Source organism: Sebastes fasciatus, chromosome 16, assembly GCF_043250625.1.
Source record: "Sebastes fasciatus isolate fSebFas1 chromosome 16, fSebFas1.pri, whole genome shotgun sequence".
Classification (NCBI taxonomy): Eukaryota; Metazoa; Chordata; class Actinopteri; order Perciformes; family Sebastidae; genus Sebastes; species Sebastes fasciatus.
This window is the reverse complement of record NC_133810.1, coordinates 22448150-22467999: the sequence shown is the minus strand read 5'-3', so window position 1 is coordinate 22467999 and position 19850 is coordinate 22448150. Positions and strand designations below refer to the sequence as shown.

The 19850-nt window shown below is 38.2% G+C and overlaps 1 protein-coding gene across 14 annotated transcripts in view; it reads left to right on the top strand.

The window, feature by feature from the left end:
- The window catches only part of LOC141753162 (RNA-binding protein Musashi homolog 2), a 333482-nt gene that overhangs the window by 6174 nt on the left and 307458 nt on the right, over nt 1-19850 (top strand). For all 14 annotated transcript variants that reach the window (XM_074611562.1, XM_074611557.1, XM_074611560.1 and 11 more), the window contains one exon: nt 12534-12575. In XM_074611562.1, coding sequence (XP_074467663.1) covers nt 12534-12575 — 42 coding nt within the window. The remainder of the gene's footprint in view (nt 1-12533; nt 12576-19850) is intronic.

The window sequence follows — 19850 nt, the reverse complement described above, 5'->3', positions numbered from 1 at the left end:
TGAACAGAGTGAAAACTGTATCTTATTAGATAAAACAGATGTTGACAAACTACATAATTAGCAGTTGAAAAAAGTAATGAATTGCAATATTCAGCATATCGCAAAATGTTTCAAATCGAAATAAGATATTATCGCGATAATATTGTATCGTGGGGCCTCTGGTGATTCCCACCCCTAACATAAACACTTATATTATATCACACTTATTGTAGGCTGTAGGTCATATTTGGCAGACTTGTGTCATACTCTTCAGATCTAACAGTGCCTCACCCTGAGAACAGAACCGTGACATTTTAAGGTCTGACATCCAATCATCATTGTCTCTGAATTGTGGCCTTAATGTCACAGGCACAGCAAAGTTCTCTAAACGTGTTGCACATCTGTCCTTACACCTAATTGGCAAGTCGCTGGGGGCTTGTTGTGAAACCTTTCCTTTTTTATTATATTTATCATTACCTCTGTCAGGTAGGATCTTCCCTAAAAAAAATCTATATGTTGTGGAAGTGGATTTTCATTCCAAATTTGTTATGGTATTTTTTTGTGCCTCTTATTGCATAGCATACAGTAGAGAGCTGACAGGAAATGAAGGGAGAGAGAGGCCTGGCCAGACTCGACCAGGGGACGTTGTCTTAAGCCCTTAGGTCACCAGACTGCCTCGAATAAATAGATTTAATGACTATTGATAATGACTATTAATGATTTTATTAACTAGGGCTGTCAAAGTTAACGCAAATTTGTTTTAACGACACTAATTTCTTTAACGCTTTAACGTAACTTGCGATTTTTAGGTTGTAGCGGGCTCTGTTTAAAATACAGAGTGAAGATACTGGCATCATAGGAAACTAGACAACCTAAGGAATCCATCGGTGGATCCATGTCATTAGCTTTTTGTGAAAGAGGCGAAATAACGCTGAAAAGTTACGCTAAATTTTGCCGAGAAAAAGCTTAAAACATTTTCAAAGGGCTTCCTTGACCTCTGACCTCAAGATATGAGAATGAAAATTGGTTCTATGGGTACCCACGAGTCTCCCCTTTACAGACATGCCCACTTTATGATAATTATGATAATCACATGCAGTTTGAGGCAAGTCATAGTCAAGTCAGCACACTGACACATTGACAGCTGTTGTTGCCTGTTGGGCTGCAGTTTGCCATGTTATTATTTGAGCATATTTTTTATGCTAAATGCATTACCTCTGAGGATTTCTGGACAATATATGTCATTGTTTTGTGTTGTTAATTGATTTCCAATAATAACTATATACATACATTTGCATAAAGCAAGCATATTTGCCCACTCCCATGTTGATAAACGTATTGAATACTTGAAAATCTCCATTTAAGGTACATTTTAAACAGATACAAAATGTGCGATTAATCACGATTAACTATGGACAATCATACGATTAATCACGATTAAATATTTGAATTGATTGACAGCCCTACTATCAACATAATCATCTTGGACGTTGACTTTTACGCAGTCTATTTAAAAAAAAGATGCAGAGCCAAATAAGATTTGCATTCCTGTCAGATGAATTTGTTTTGGGAATGATTTATTTGCCTTGTTTCCATGGCCATGTAATTTGTCTCCATACCCTCAAACCTGAAATATATTGATGACACTAATAGTCCTGTAATAATAGGGATAACTAATGGCTGCGTCATAATAAACAACAAAGTGAAGCTTTGACATTTTTGTAATCGGATGAGTGTTTGACGGTATAATTGACACAACCAAAGATCCTGACTCAAATACTTGCAGAAATTGATATTTCCTAGCTGCTAATGTGCTTCTGTTTATCCGTTGGCGTGCAATAGAAGATTACAGACCGAAGGCAGCTGTCTGTGTTGTTTTCCTCACTATTAGTCACTGGGCTGTATCTGCTGTGCAGTTGTATATCTTAACGCTCACACTATCAAGATCGCATTGCATTAAGATCCATCATATCTCTTTATAAAGTTGCTCGGCACGAATGAAGAGAACGAGCCGGTCCAGCAAACGTGGACGGTTCTTGTTGTGTTTGCAGATGTTGGTTCGATACAAGCCTCCATACTTTTGCAGCGCTTGAATGAGTCCTTACCAGTGTTTTTGTCCTTCGTAACCTTGAAAGGGAGCGAGTTGCTGGAGGTGCTGTGACTGTGAACAAGTTGAGTCATATTATTCGTACAGGGAAAGTGGAAATCATACCTAATTTACATTTTTGGCTCGGCATTTTGTTTCCTTCTTTGTTTATCTCATTTTATTTTACAGATAGAGTTGGATGTGTGAATTAAATTAATGTGGCTTTGGTATTCTGACAAACACACACACACAGTATAGTAATTATTATTAAGTAATATTAGTAAAAAAGCAAACACAAAAGAGGCATTCTTCATTTGATTACACTGATACCTCACAAAGGATTTCAGTATAATTTTAGCAAAACCTTTCCCTGTGGTTGAGGATTAAAAGAGCTATAGAATCAATGTAGCATCCACAAAAATGCCAGGATGCGATAGAGGCACATCATCACAGACTTTCTCTTCTTTTTTTTTTTTTTTTTCCTACCGTGCATAACCGTCCGGTTATGAAAACACTCAGACTAGGATGAATGTGAATGAGACATATGGAGAAGCACAGCCTGGGGCTTCAAAACACACATGCTGGTAATTCAGAACATATTTACCATTTTTCATGATGCTTTGTTCAGTTTAGAAATATGCGACTCGCAGCATCTGTTCCTGAAGATGTTTCAAGGCAGGCCGGTATGAACAGGGGAGATCATAGTATATGATTTTGCATTTGAGAAGTAACAGTTGAGAGCTTAACAAGGCAGTGGATTCATTCCAGTTTGGCATCTTTTATTGTTTTATGTATTTGATAAAATATTCATCAGGGACCTACTGTATATGTGAATGCAAAATATGAATTTATCATGACTGTGTGATACCATTCATCTTAGTTTAAACTAGGGATGTCACGAGAACCGATACTTCAGTACCAAGTCAATGCCGAAATTCTGAACTCTACTTGTTTTTCTAAAATCTGAAAGGACGCAGTAAACTGACTATCAACACACCTATTTTTTGATACTACATTGTTAACAACAAGTCCGTGTTGAAATTGGCAAGAGGAGAGCTAGCCAACGTTAGCCGTTAGCAGCCGGTGGGCAGCATAGTCCTGAGGAACTAACCGCTAACATTAGCAGAGGTTGCATTGGGTTTCATTATGATGCGTTCAGGCTCTATTCAGTAAAATGAGTATTGGGCGAAGGTAAATTCCAAGGTTATCATGATGTGTTCAAATGTAATCTTTTAAAATGTAGTTTTTGGCAAGAAATAAAATAGAAAGAATAGAAAAAGAGCATAAATCCAGTTGTTTAAAGATGTTTTCACAGCAATATAAAATAGATAATAAAGAGGGGATTTTGACCTGTTCAACTTCCTAACACTAGCTCTAAGTGTTTATTGTTTTGTTTTTTTACCGTGATATTGAATTGGGTATTGAGAATCATGCAATTTCACTGGTAGAGTGCTGCAGGGATGACATATTTTTGTAGGCCAACCAGGAAGTTAGCATCGCCCTGGGTTCCCTCGACAAAAAGTCAATGGGATTCTTCCATTGGGTTTTGGATTATTGCAGAAAATAAGCTCTGCGGCAAACAAATATTTGTGATACTTAGACGTTTTGTCCCGTAAGATACTCTTCACAAATTAACACCACTTTTATGTTTTTTGAAGTGTAAATGCCATCACCAGAAGTAAAAAGCTAACATTAGGCTATAGACGAACTACACCACGGTCGCATGAGTGCGAGTATAAACAAGGAGGCTGTAAAGGCAGACGAGTCAGCGTGATGACGTTTAGTAGTCACATTTTATCACTTGTTAGCAACCGCCATTTTAAAGACACATAAAAGCTTCAAAATTCACGAGTGGGATATTTACTGACATATTTTATATCATAGATCAAAACATGAAAATCTCTTAAGCTTGTGTTAACCTCAGACCTTATTTCAAGCATTTAACTAAAACCCATTGACTTCCAGACGAGGGAACCGGAAGTACTAAAATGCTAACTCATTTTCGAGTTTTAGGACTCATTCCTGCAGCACTCAATTGGTATTGACTATTACATTTTTGGTATCGTCACATCCCTAGTTTCAACGGCATAGATATGGTTTCTTAATTTCTTGCAAACTGTAAAACCCACAAACATTTATATTTTCTTGTAAGATAAACATATTCTATGTGTGCCTTTTATTGAATGACCCCAGGCCAACCTATACTCGCAGTTTTGGTGTTTTTAAGTGAGGCAGGAAACAACCCAAGGGGAAAGGAGGAGAAAAAGTATGGAAGAGCAGCTGTTCTGGGCAGATCTTAATCGTATTCATCAGATAGGATTTGGAAGTAAAGTTAAATCAGTGAGCTAAACTCTGACTTGCTCTTGTTCAAGTATAGCAGGTGCTCTCTGTCTTCTGCAGTTAATTATGGCTGAAGGCGTTATTAGTTCATGCTGTATCTGTCTCTTGTCGGTACATACAGAACATCAGATGTTTGTCAAGGCTGTAATGTAATATCTTGTGTAATACCGCTGAATCTGGATCACGCTCATAATGGTGTTGCATATTTTTTTAGAAGAAAATTTTTCCTTCTTGAGCGTGAGATTTGGTGAAATCCTCATTATCGATTTGACGAGCATAACAACATGCCTTTTCGATGTGTTATTCCACCGCAAAAAAAAAATCAGTAAAGATTGACAGGACAGATATGAAACATTTATGTTTTAATTTCTTGTCTATTCAGTTGGTATCGCACAGGCACACCTGTGGACCCGCTCACACACTTAAGTTGGGAAAAGCTGCAAGCTTTGATAAGCCTTTTCCTTTTAGCTTAAACACCACGCCATCGCGCCAGTGTAGATATGTCTTAAGAGAGAGGAAGAGAGTTTACCCAGGAGCCGCATTAATATATGAAATCCTTTTTATAAGATGTGAACTTAAGATATAGGCTGTTTCTCTGCCCTGATCTCCCACAGTCGCATGCGGGAGCGGCCCACAGAGACCCCGTAGTAAAAAGGCTGTGGAAGATAAAAGATGGTGGTGGATTCCTCTTGGTCTGTTCTCATAATTATTATGTTGACATATCAGCTTGTATGATGTCTTGAGGAAATCCACGTTTGTTCTGTGTGAGATCGTGTTTCATCATGTAAGAAAGGTGCACCGAAACCATTAATTTGAAAAAGACGTGTTAGGGTGATGTAAAGATCTTATAAGGTGAGGAAATACTTACAATACACTGGAGAGGCCATTTTTTTGCTTTAGAATGAGGAATAAGCTCTTGACACAGACTACAGCTACTTCACCAGTAGTGCATCTTTAGCATGTCACTAGCATTTGACATACTGCGTATTGGTATATACTAAATCTTCTTCTGGCTGCATCCCAATACCCATACTACCATACTATTTAGTATGCCAGAAAAAAATTCAGTATGTCCCAATTCATAGTATGTCAAATTCAGAATGCCAAAAATACCAAGGAAGGTGAAAAGAGCCGATGTCACGCGTCATATCTTTGGGGTACAACACTTGCACAGTTAAATCTGGTCTGTACTAGCCAAAATTGGGCCAATCGCAACGCACGACCGCAGCTCCATTTACAGTGTGCATGTGTTATACCCCATGACCTGTGTCTCAGCCTCTTTCAATAGGCCTTGAAAAATACCAGGATGTCCTACTACATCCGGTTGCATTTTGCAGTATGCAAGCCAGCATGCTTTTCTGGCAATTCTGACCCACAATCCTCTGCGCAGTGGCTATATGAGCAAGAGGGTCAAAGTTCAAGGCACAATGTTATGACTAAGTAGTATGTCCCAATTGTATGCACACTGCATACAACAGTATGTACTTTGTAAGGGTAGCTGCAGTACGTACTAAAAGTAAAAAGAAATTGATTTTGTTCCAAATTAATCAGTGATTTGGAACATGGCACAGTGTATATAAAGATGGACGACATGACAGCTCCCCAAAAGTGAAGCCAAAACATCTCGATCGCCTCCTGGTGGCTGGCTGCAGTATGGGTCATAAATCCCGCCCCCTCCATGTTAGCGGATGGGCCAAACTAAAAAGTCAAAGTAGACATCAAATAAATATATCCCAAAGATGGTTTCTGTCATTGGAGACTTCTATATAAACAGTCTAGGGTCACTAGTCATGCTCTTGTGCTCCGCATGAACTGATCTGTGTAAACTTGCTGAGATGCTATCTGAGATAGCCACATTGCAAAAGGCACACATACCGTAATTGCAGAGCCCCTTGAAAAATGAAATCACATTAGAGGCTGCCAGTCAATTATACACAACAGGTACTGCTACCATTAGATGGTTACAGTAATTTAATCAAAGGAAAAAAAAGGACCCCATACATCCTACAGTACAGACAGTTGTAGAGAACAGCTGCCTGTAATAATCATACTCTTATTACCCGTAAGAGTAAGAATAATTCTTTTCTCACACACTGAGACACTGAGTGCATTTACATTCACACTAGTGTCCATGTTTCTCAAGTTCCATGTAAACATCATATCCCAAATAAGATCAAAACCAGGATAAGACTCAAAACTGGGTTATCAACATCCCCTGTATTCATGATTCTAACAATATCCAGGTTTTTTGATCACCTGTATGCAGTTGTGCCTTGATTTATGTTCTGTACCAACAAAGAATGTTCAGAAACCTGGGAAAGGGGTTTACATGCTACAGTATCCTGGTTTCTGTCAGAGTTCTCCAGGTAGCACAACCCTATCCAGGTTTTTGAAACCAGGAAAAGATGTGATAAACATTAGCAGGATACTCCAAAATCCTGATCGGAACCAGGATACGAGTTTGCATGTAAACGCACTCAATGACATAGAATTCACATGTGTGAATTGGGTCTGACTAGGGTTGGGAGGAACAAATTGATACAAGCATAGTATCGCAATATTTTGCTGCTATTCTGTCTTTCAGAGGTTGTAGCGGACTCAGTCCTAAAGCTGGAGTAAAGATACTGGTATCATATGAAACTAGAAAACCTGAGGAATCCATTGGTACCATGTCTTGTTAGCTTGCTAAATAACGCACCAAATTTATGCAAAATTTTGGCAAGGAAAAACGGGCATGGCCATTTTCAAAGGGTCCCCTTGACCTCTGACCTCAAGATAATGTGAATGAAAACTCTGAGATGAACAGAATGAGAACTCTATCTTATTAGATAAAACAGATGTTGACAAACTGCATAATTTGCAGTTGGAAAAAGGTAATAAATCTCAATAAGATTGTATAGTGACTTAAGGATTGTGACAATATCGTAACGTGGGACCTCTGGTTATTCCCACCCCTAGGTCTGGGACAAGTTAAAAATTATTATTTTGTTGTGGCTTGTACATAAAAAAAGTAGTTAATAGTGGCTGTTTTTCAATGATGCATTTCGATTGCATTTGCACTTGAACACAATTTTACTAGGGCTGAAAATAACAAATATTTTCATAATTGATAAATCTGATAAATCTTTCAATTAATCGTTTAATAGTTTGGCCTATATAACATGAAAAAAACAGCAAATAAACGACCATTACAATTATCTAGAGCCCAAGGTGATGTCCTCAAATGTCTTGTTTTGTCTGACCAACAGTTCAAAATCCAAAATATTCAATTATTAACTATAATGTTAAAACAAGGAAACACAGCACATTTTCACTTTGGAGAAGCCTAACAAGAGAATGTTTGGATTTGTTACATAAAATTTACCTAAACGATTAATCAGTTGTCAAAATAGTTGCTGATTAATTTACTGTCGATTGACTAATCAACTAATCTTTTAAGCAATTCCAGTCATTCTGTCAATCACAATATGATATATGCCATATCTTCTTGGACCATTCAGGGGTGTACCTATCCTAAGTTCTATTGCTTCTAATTTGCATCATGTAAATACCCCTGCTTATAACAAAGACAACAATGGGCCTCATCACTTAGTAGATTTTATCTTTGTTGTTATATATCAGTCCAGTCAATCCAAATAAAGTTTATTACTGTGCTCCTAAATTATTTTTACAATCCCAACGACCTTCATACTTCCCCAGTATGACAACAATACACAGAAGGTAAATTCCAGGTCTTTACCTGCTTAATAGCGCTGGTTTCCCTCGTTTGAGCAGCTAATCTGGCAACCAATAAAACGTAATGTTCAAAGGTGGAGCATTACATTCATATTCCGAGCAGATTGTTCATTCAGCTCCTAGTCAGGTTTCTAAATATCTATGTGCCGTTTAGTTTGCATGCACTGCTTGTGATGCTTCCATGATAAAGACATATCCTAGAGGGGGATTAATAAAGTACTTTAACTGCTACTAGATGATAACCGCACAGCCTCAGCTGGATGGGAGGTCTAGCTTTCTACACTGGAGTTATGCCTCTTCAATTTATGTCTTTTTAATGTGCCTTTTGGTACACACATGTTCCCTAGAAATTGCCTTCTCCACTTCTGCATCAGCTTGTGATTTGTTCCCAGAATCCATTTCAACAAACCACAGAGAGTATGCTTAAACTTGTTGCATTCAGCTGATGTAGGTGGAGAATGCGAAAATTGCAGTGAAAGCAATAGCACAGTAAGAACAAGAGTGTTTTTTCAACCCCAACCCATTAAGGAAAGTACTTTCTTGAAAACTAAATGGACAAAAACACGCAAGGTAAATCACTTATAGGTATTTTTTTTGTAATTAGTGTTAAAAAATGTTAAGGTATTGTGCATGAAAACAGACTTGGGTGAAATAACAAGTACTCTATGTGGAATTACTGAAACAAGTGCACTACCCAGGTCCGGTTGACTGATCCCAAACCCTGATGGTATGTGTGTTACATAACAAAAATGTCTCAGGAAGGAAGTATCAGGTGAAACCGAGACAACATAGTCTCCGGTTCAAAGGTATGGTTATCCAGTGGAAAGGGTAGTGCATATTTCAGCTCTTGGCCTGAAGTATGAAGCTTCTTTCTACATAAAAAAAATCCCATGCACATGAATATGTAAACCAAAGGGAAACAATTGCTACATCTCCCCTCCTCATGTTGAAATTTCTCAAAGGAGTCATTCATCATAAGTTGTGACCTAAAAAGGTGCTGCTACAGGATTTCTCAGAAGGATTGGTTAGTAAGTCCTATTTGCCTAATTTGGTTGCATTGCTCCGAGTGCGATTTAAACAATCTGCAGCCGTAGCCTCATTTTGAACACAATTCTGTGCATATAATTGCCTCTTTTTGATAATTGTAATATTTTCAACTGACAGAAAACTATACGACCTCCATCGCCGCTGTGTTTAAGTGCTCCCTTGTGCATGGTGAAACGGGAAGCTTCACAGTGAATAGAAATACTCAGCAGGACAGAAAAACAATTAGTTAACGCAGTATGTTGAAAATGAGGTTTGATACGTTTTGCATAGGCTTAAAAAGTAAGATACATTACCAAGTATATAGGACTTTGGTATTCAAAGCGTAATGTGTTGTCTTTGCTCAAATAGGGTGCACAAAATAATTGAGTTTGAATTGGTTGTGCCTGGGGCTGAGTGCTAAAACAAATCTTTAAATGAAATTCATTACGAGCAGGGTTGCCATACCCAGGTGTTATTGAATTCATTTCTCATTTTGACTTGATTTAGAAAGATAACCGTAATAAGTGAGACTGACAGAAAAAGATGACAATGACATTGCACATCATGGTTTCCCTTCAAACACATTTAAACGTAGCCGGTCTCATTGGCTTAATTGATCTGTGCAGATGGCGTCTTTTTGTTCTTGCGTTCCTTAATTTACTTTCTTTCCATTGTTTTCCTCAGCAGGAAGAGATGTCTTTTTCTTAAATATACCCATCTGTGCTGAAGGGGTAACTTTTATGAAAGCATATAATTGGTAGGCTTATTGTAGCTATTTCAGTATAGCACGTGGCAATATATGGAACAACATGAAAAGGATTTTCTGTTATACACAAACCAGTAATATTATGCCAAAAAAGAGCTAATCTTTTCTTTTTTCACAATTCCGTTGGTATCCAGACAAGGACAATTTAGGATGTCATGGCTGTTTGAGACAGTTCCTCCTCATTGTAAGTGCGAGGTTGATGAGAACCCCCGACCACATACCTTCATACCAGTGAAATTAACGAGGAAGATGTAGCTAATGAGATAACAAGCACAAGATGGAGAAACAGGCTGATCTGACGCATCCTCCTGGTTATTTGGCAATATCTTGAGGCGTCAGCGGCCTCAGACTCTCATTTTCTCCCTGTCATATCCAATCAGCGATTCCTGCCTAAAATAAAAGCGAGTCTCTGCTGCGACCATGACCAGCAGAACGATGGCGTGGCTGGCCTCCACATTAACTTTTTTCTCTGTTTTTGAAGCAGTTGTGATTAATGTTTTGATATGTATATATATATATATATATAGTTGGCACGTAGATGATTTGGTAGCACCAATATTTTTTTCAGTAAATTGTGCTAATTAAAGAGGACCTTTTATGCTTATTTTCAGGTGCATACTTGTATTTTGGGTTTCTACTAGAACATCTTTACATGCTTTAATATATATAAAAAAAAAAATGCTTTACTTTTCTCATACCGGCTGTGCTAATATGCAAATATGTTACTTGGTGACATCACCACGTAACGGAATAAAAGGCCAGACATTTCAGGCAGGTCAGGAGCAGTGTTTCTGTGGGGGAGAGTAACTCCCTTTGGTGTGGACTTTGGGCTTTGTAACTTTGCAGACCTTTTACATGCACAAAAAACTGTATAACACACTTAAAGGAAAGAGAAAAAGCACAAAAAGCACAATAGGTCCTCTTTGATATGTGCTTTCCTTAAGTACACCATGAATATTGTGCCTAGTCATTGAGCTCCATCAGTTATAGAAAGGCAAGGCAAGATTATTTATATAGCACATTTCAGCAATAAGACAAATCAAGTGCTTTACACAAAACACCAAAAGCATCAAGACAAAGTGCAAAAGAAACACGTCATAAAATGACATTGAAATAAATTAAAAAAACAGTCATTAAAGAGAGAATAGAATATGAAAACAAGCTAAAATTATGTTAAGTATGGATGTCACGAGAACCGATCTTTATGTACCAAGTCAATGCCAAAATTCCTGAAACGTGTCTGTGCTGCTTACCGGCTGCTAACTGCTAGCATTGGGCGAAGATAAACGTTTTCATGATGTGTTCAAATGTAATCTTGTCAAATGTAGTTTTTGGCGAGAAACTTGAATTAATACAGTTGTTTGAAGGAGGTGTTTGTTTTCACAATAATATAAAATAATAGAAAGGGAATTATGACCTATTAAACTTGCTAACAAAAAACAGTATGCAAACGGTAATAAAGGAGTGGATGTTGACATACATGGGATTTATTTATTTATTCATTCATTTTTTTTACCGTGGTATCAAATTGGGTATTGAGAATCGTGCTGCTAGTGGTATCGACTGCTGAATGTCTGGTATCGTGACATCCCTAAAGACGGGTAATAAATACAACAGTAGAAGTTACAGAAATTTGATACAGTAAGTAATGAGGTCAGTGATATTGGCCAGCTCTCTTCAAATCCTCATAATAATAAAATTGTACTGCCGTTAGTCAGTACTCAAGATATTAATTCTTGAAGTGAAGTGTACTTTGTTTTGAACCTAAAGGTCTGCTGCCCAGTTACAATCCTGACAGATTTACCTAACTTGAAATCAGAGCAGTTATTGGGCCAAATCTATGCACTAATGTAATTATTGTCTGTTGTAGAGTAAGGATTAATATACTGACTAATATGGTTCAGTTACTACATGGTGCATTAAATGAGAGGTTTACAAATTAACTGGTCAATGGGAACAAATTGATTGAATAATATTCAGCTACAACAGTTGGTATTGTTGCCATTTGTTCAGTTTGAATTGTTTACGTTGACTTCAACATGACTTCATGGTTACTAGAATGTTAACCATGCCGCAGCCTTTCCTTTGTGAAACCTTAACCTTAACCACATTATATGACAAAAGTCAGGTGTGATGTAGCAGAGCCATTGAGTTACAAAAACCCCTCCTTCCTATGTTCTTATCACCACTTTGCTGGGCCATTCATGTGCACTTAATTTATAATTGCAATAATTTTGACAGCTCTCGAATGCAGCTTTCGTGTCAAAAAATGCTTCTCAAATTCAAAAGCAGACCGTCTGTTTCGCCACAGGCTGATTATGCAGCTTTTGTAAATCCTAATGGCTCCGATAAATTGTTATCATTGTGAGTTGAAAATATCACATTTTAATACATTAAGTTCTGAATATGTATTTAGGATCCTAGTATTTATTCCTGACCACCACAGAGGATTTAAAAATGTGACCATGTGAATGCTTGCACCCTGGGGTTCCCTTTGTGGGCTTACAGTGTTAGAAATATTTTCAACACCTCTTCATTGCTTTTACAATATCACAGCTTTTTCTTTTAACAACAATTTTGCTATTCTTTTCTCATTCTCAGATTGATCCTAAGGTTGCCTTTCCACGTCGCGCCCAGCCTAAGGTAAGAATAAATTGGTCACTAACCCCGCTCAAAGAAAATGATTATGTCTCATGTCACTGGCTTACCTAATTTTGTGCTGCTCGCACAGCAGATACAAAGAGGCAGCGGTTTGTCTGTTTGTTATTGGAGAGAAATGCCTAGTCTGGCTCCATTGTTCTCACCTTGTCTATGCTGTTTCACCAAAGCAATTAAAGTTGGACATATTAGACTCTAAAGAAACGTTCAGCATGATTGAGGTTATGTTTTTTTTTTGTATTACCTCGCTGTTTCATATCTATATATTTTTTTCTGTGCCTTTATGCTTATATTTGCATTTCATCCCTCATTATATTCTGATTGTTATTATGCCAATTTTAGTCTGCAAAAGTATTAACCAAGCTTTATTGTGTGTTAATGCAACAGAATATATGTGTGAAAACATCTTGCGTTGGTAACTCGTCTGTTGGCTTGACGAGGGTTGTGACTGACGGGAGGCGGGTTCTAATAAATCTCCAGAGAATGTTGGATATTGAAAGTAGGGCTGTCAAAGTTCACGCAATAATAAAGCGTTAATGCAAATTTGTTTTAACGCCACTAATTTCTTTATCGCAAATTGCGATTTTTAGGTTGTAGCGGGATCAGTTTTAAAGCTGGAGAGAAGATACTGGCATCATATGAAACTAGAAAACCTACGGAATCCATTGGTACCAACCATGTTATAGTGCCCATGCCTAGCTTGTTGCGAAAGAGGCTAAATAACGCTCCAAACTTAATTTGGAGCGCTACATTTTGGCAAGAAAAAACTGGTATGGCCATTTTCAAAGGGGTCCCTTGACCTCTGACCTTAAGATATGTGGATGAAAATGGGTTCTATAGGTACCCACGAGTCTCCCCTTTACAGACATGCCCACTTTATGATAATCACATGCAGTTTGGGGCAAGTCATAGTCAAGTCAGCACACTGACAGCTATTATTGCCAGTTGGGCTTGAGATTAACATGTAATGATTTGAGCATATATTTTATGCTAAATGCAGTACCTGTGAGTGTTTCTGGACAATAGTTGTCATTGTTATGTGTTGTAATAGATTTCCAATAATCAATGTATACATACATTTGCATAAAGCAGTTATATTTGCCCACTCCCATGTTGATAAGAGTATTAAACACTTGACAAATCCCCCTTTTAAGGTATATTTTGAACAGATAAAAAATTTACGATTCATTTGCGATTATTCACGATTAAATATTTTAATCGATTGACAGCCCTAGTTGAAAGTTTTATTCAGGTGTGGAGAAGAGGACATGTAAGAAAGTGGAATCAAGATCCTCCTGTCTTGTGTTGGCTGTTTTTGAAGGTGCAGGTTAATTAAAAATGGAGATAGTTTTATTTTTAAATGAAAGAAATGACTTCTTATTGACAGCGATGATTTACATTTACTGGCTGAATTATGTGTCTATTGAGTTGTATTCTCAGTGGGGGTTGAATGGGATTGAATGACATAAGTGATTCTTCAATTGTGGTGCACACATGTAGAAATGGTCACAATTAGCATTGAAACAATGGGTGATTTAAAAGATAAGCCAAACTCCAATCACGCAGGAACTGTCGCATGAGCTCTCTCATGATGCATATTATCTTTTCCCTTTTCTTGATTACTGGTCTCGAGCAGTTCTATTGACGATTAAATATTCAGCGCGTGCAGATGGTGCTGTGGCGTATAGTCAAGGGCTTTGTTGACATGCCCTCTCACACCATCCCCCAGCTTTAGTGCGAGGGCACAGTACAGTGTGGCGCTATTCAACATCGCTATCAGGGCCGTTTCCACCCTAAACCAGGTGGAAATCGATAATAGATTTTCTCCTTCCCCACCGGATCAGAGAGAGGCATTGTTAAAGAGTTGGTCAGGTTTCAAATGAGGAATTGGCAGCGCAGGCTCTCAAAAGCCAGAGCACATGGTGACTTAAGGATATCGGCATATGGTTGAGAAACTACCAGTGTTTCTCCAGAATTTTTTCTCACGCGCCAAGTGTATCACTTTAGCTTCTTCTTTGCTCATGAAAGTCCAAGGTGCGATAAAACAGCTCAGATGGTTGATGATGCTTCCAAGTTTTAAGTGAGCAAGAAATTCCTCTTGCTGTCATTATTATTATTGTTAATCTTTCTTTTGAACAGCGTTCTACTCTTTTTAGCAATGACTCAGAGAGGGAAAATACAATATGTTGAGCTGTCCCACAGGTCTTAAACATATTTGTCATTCCACCTCGCGTGGTTCATAACTCAGTGAAATAATGACACCATAACAGAATTGGTGGCACTGTAAAAGCCTTGTACCAATGATTTATAAAATGACTATAGGGCAAGCTTGTTAGAGAGGAAAAATGGTTGTATTGAACGTGGATTATAAAGGATCTTAAAGCAATGGGATTAAGCCAGATAGATTAACATTGCATGGGTTTGTACTTTATGTTCAATTGATTTAAGACCTTTTTAAAAGAAGTCCCATTCTATGGTTCCCATTTAGAAAGTCCTTTCTGTTTTGCATTTGCTTTCTTTTGTCCCTCGCTCCCCTCCACTGTCTGCCCGCCTGGCTGCTTATGCAGCTGTTGAATAGGCTCCGTTCTCGTTTTAAAGAAGCTCGCCTTGGCAGGTGCCTCCGTGGCACGGGCTTCGGGGGAGCAAATCGTGACGAGACCAATCAGCGTTAATTTTTCTCACGGCTAACAATGACCTCGCGAGTAACCCCTGCCAATGACCTCCCGCCGCTGAATGCTGCAGTATGGTAAAACTATACAGTATGTACAGCACGTAGAGTAATGCTGGAAACAGACAGGAAGTGAAGGTGAACACAGAGGACATTTCACTGTAAACAACTGAAGGTGTTTGCACCGGGATGACAGGATCACAGGAAAAACAACTTGTATCAGCAGGCATAACTGACACTGCCTCAAAACATGGACATTTCCATTAGAAAGAGACGGTCAGAAAGAGACGGGAAGGCAACAAATAATCATTAGGCTATATCGAAGCAGACATATTTTAATTTAAATCTGATTTGACACGTACGACAAGGTCGACTCGCTCAGAGGATTTGTATAGGTACGAACGATTCTGGAGAATTTTAAAGTGAAACATTGATGTTTTTCAGACCTGAATTGTAGGTTATTATCATGATAAGACATAAATATGTTTTTGTATGACAAATCAGTCACACGGTGCGGATTACCTCTGCTCTGCCCGTTGGGTTTGGGAATCTTGTATATGTTTGAATTAGTAATCTATGTTTTTTCTGACCATCTGCACTAGGATATTGGTAAAGGGCACCAACGGGAGATAACCACAAGTCCTGTCTATCAAATAAAACATGCTAAATAAATGCAATCTGGCACACACACATTCCTAAATTAATAGTGTCACACAACTAAAGCTTATCTTAAGACTGAACATTTTGTATTAGAAATAGAGGCTGTGCTTACAAGTCGTGTCAGAGGTATCAATGCAGACTAGTCCACAGATATTCAGGGATTAGGTTTTCTTCTGTTGATGATTGACAGGTGAGAAAGAAAGGATTAAACAATGACGATGTGATGCAAGGTGCTTTATGCACATTTTGTCTCCTACTAGCCTTTTCAGCCTGGCTGGGGTTAGCCGTGGCTTTATTAGCTGTATCGGCAGCTAAAAGTAGCTTTAGAATTCCAGGATTTCAACATAAATATTTCAGCATATCAACATTTAGTTTCACAACATCCACTTTAGTAGTAGCAAAAGTAAATTAATTTTACGCCATTCTTGTAATAGGTAAATGTTAGACTGATTGATATTGGAACTTATTTCTGAAAAATATGTATTTTTGCCATGATATCATGACATGTCCAGTGTTTCCCCAAGGCAGAGGACGTACACTCCTAGTGGGTCACAATAATGATGATTGAGAGGAATTATTTTTGTATAAGACTATACAGTGTTTTTTTTTTTCGGAAAATCCTACTCACTGCCTTTTAACAAACCTAATATTACATTTCGTAATTAAAAATCTAATAATTTCTCGTTTTTTATAGGCGAGGAGGGGTGTCTTCACTTGTATTTTCAAGTCCATCTCAATATAATACTTGTCATTTGTACTGTATGTTGAATAAGGATTTAATAAAAATATTAATACACATTAGTATCGCGACATTATATGATACTGTATTGATTCTCAAAAACACCAACAACACTATCAGCATTATATTTTCGTTTTCCGTCCGTCCGTACCATTCTCGTGAACGCAATATCTCCGGAAAGCCTGGAGGGAATTTCTTCAAATTTGTTACACACTTCCACTTGGGCTCAAGGATGAAGTGATTCGATTTTGGTGATCAAAGGTCAAGGTCACTGTGACCTCGCGTCCAACCCATTCTCGTGAAAGCGGTATCTCAGAAACGCCTGGAGGGATTTGTATTATATCTGGCACAAACATCCACCTGGCCTCTCGGCTGAACTGATTTAGAATATGATGGTCAAAGGTCAAGGTCACTGTGACCTCTCACAAGATGTTTTTGGCCATAACTCAAGAACTCATACGCTAATTATGACATGCAAATGTCTAATAAGATAAAATGATGAAGTGATGAAATTTTGGACAGACATGGATGTAAACTGCAACTTGACTGCGGAGGCATACAACAGTGAGGTGGTAATTATAGTTTATAGTTTACATGTAAAGATTTGTGGCAGACAGAAGCTCAGATTACACAAAAAGTAGTGTTACGATGTTAAATGCAAATCCCACTGTTCTGATTGCATAAAAAAAGTATTTTTTTTAACTCAGATTTTATGCATACGGCGTGTGTTCTTTATACTATGACAGTTTTCCTAAAATGAAATAAAAAAAAAATGTAGTAAAAAAATGTAACCTATCCTTTAACTCCAACCAGACTTTCACATAAAAATATTTTAGTTTTTGCACTCCCATTTTTTCCCATCTGAATTTAGAGCCTGTTGCGATACTGCCGAGTCTTTAAAAAAACCCACATGCCTTTTTAGTATTGCGGCTGTGTATAGAAAGTGGTAAAGGAGACAGAGATGAGATGATGCTGTTTCCTTGTTTGATATTCTCCAGCAAGGTTGGTACTGAAAGATGTAAACGAGGCCTGCTCTCAGTTTCCTGGAGAAATCAAAGCGACGGTTTCCGCCGACATCGCTCGAGATTTACCACTCGACTGTTGGCGTCATTATACCGCTGCTGCTGCCGCCGCTGCTTTTGTTTCCCACAGTGAAGTCACACACAACCATGGCATGTCCCAGCATGATTTTAATTGCCAGTGGGACTGTGGCCACTTCAGTGGGAGATGAGTTCTGATGGCTTGTTATGGAAATGAAAGGAAAGGAGCAGCAACCATTTACAGAGCAATGGGCGTGACCCTTTCCTTGCGCCTCATAAAGGGATTTGCCGTGTAAGCCATCCGCGAGCAGGTTGTCACTGGCAGTCTCGAGGATGCGTAAAGAAGACTCTATCTGTGCACAAATAGATGTGTACTGCACAGACACACAGCTGTGACAACACTTCCAAAAAAGTCTGTTTATCTTGTTTGCAATGGCAGTTTTCTTTCCTGAAACTTCTTGTATTAATGCGTTAATGTCAGTGAGGAGGAAGGCGAGCTGTGCGAGTACATCGGTTGAGGTAATTCTGGGATATCAGTCAAAAATACCATCTAAGTACTGCCCCAATTTTTCCTCCAGCCTGTGACAGCTGTGACTGTGGCTTCCCTGTTCGTGGCCTACTGTTAGCGTCGGTCTATCTCTGGCAGCTGGAGCCTTCTCTTTCTCTTTGTCTCACTCTCTGTCTCTGCATGTCGCCTTCTCTTTCTCCGTTTGCCTCTTTCTTTTCTTCTTTCTCTCTTTACACTTGTTTTCTGTGAAAGGCAAATTGACCAGTCCTCTCTCAGGGACAGTGTGTGCTTTATGTTCTTACCTGCAGAAAAGACTCTCGGGTGCTTTGTGGTTCCGCAGATTTCAAGTCTTAAGTTTTAATGAAGTCTAATAATAATTGCTGCATGAAGTAAATACACAGTCTCATCCCCTGTGCCTTTTTGTGATGTGTGACGTAAACATGCACCCACACAGTCTCTGTGGAGGTAGAAGGATGTGTTATTGTTGTTGTCTGAGTAACGTGATGTCATATCCGTTTCGAAAACCAAAACAAAGCCGAAGTGAGAAAGCAGAAAACGACAGAGGGTAGGCGTGGATAAACCTGCACCCTCACATGTTAAATCCAAAGTGGTAAACACTACACATACAGTAAAGTATGGAAACACTTTGGGGTTCACATATTGCCAGGAAAAGTAGAGCTAGACATGATGGCTAAAGCTGCATGCTAACTCTGTCATGGACAGGAAATGTTTTTATCGTATTGAGGTAATGTGCGGTCAAGTCAGCCGTCACTCTCATCTCCGTGGTCAAATCGGCCGACGCTACAACTGTAGAGCACCCATATACTGATATTTATGTTAAATGCATCCAAACGGCCCCGATGGAGCTGACCATGGATGTATAAAGAGAACGGAGCTGTTGGGAGAGCTAGCGACGGACTTGGCGAAGTTAGCGGAAGTATACACGTGTGACCGTGTCCGGTTTTCAAAATAAGGTGTCAACAAAGGGAACTATATGTAAAAATGTAATAAATAATTCCTGACAATGATTGATATTTTTTTTTTTTATTTAGATATTTTCCAAAGTCAAAGTCCCTAGAAGTGTATGATCAACTTTTTCCCTAGTCTAGTGTTAAAAAATCGCAATAAATTGTAATATCAAATCGCAATACTTGTAAAATTGCAATACTTAATAATTGCAATACATATCTAGATGGGAGATGGGTGCACCGTACCAGCCGTAGTGGCTACGTCTAGTTTTCAAAATAAAGTTTTAACAAAGGGTATATACAAAATACATATGGAAATAAGATTAATTTTTAATTACATATTACATGTCCCTTATAAATTAAAAGGAAAATACCACACATTTTTGAGAGACATGTCTTTATTCTTTGATTTTTAGGTTGCTGAAAAGTATTAAATAAATAATTCCTGACAATGACAGATATAATTGAATTCAGGACATCTCTCACTACATACAGACACACAATCAAACACTTTTATAGTATCAATTCAAAGATTTTTTTAGAGAAGTAAAAGTCTAGTGTCTAATAGTCTAGTGTTAAAAAAGTAATAAATTTCAATAATTCGTAATATCAAATCGCAATACAAGTTGAATTGCAATACTTAAAAATCTCAATACATATTGAATCGGCATCCAAGT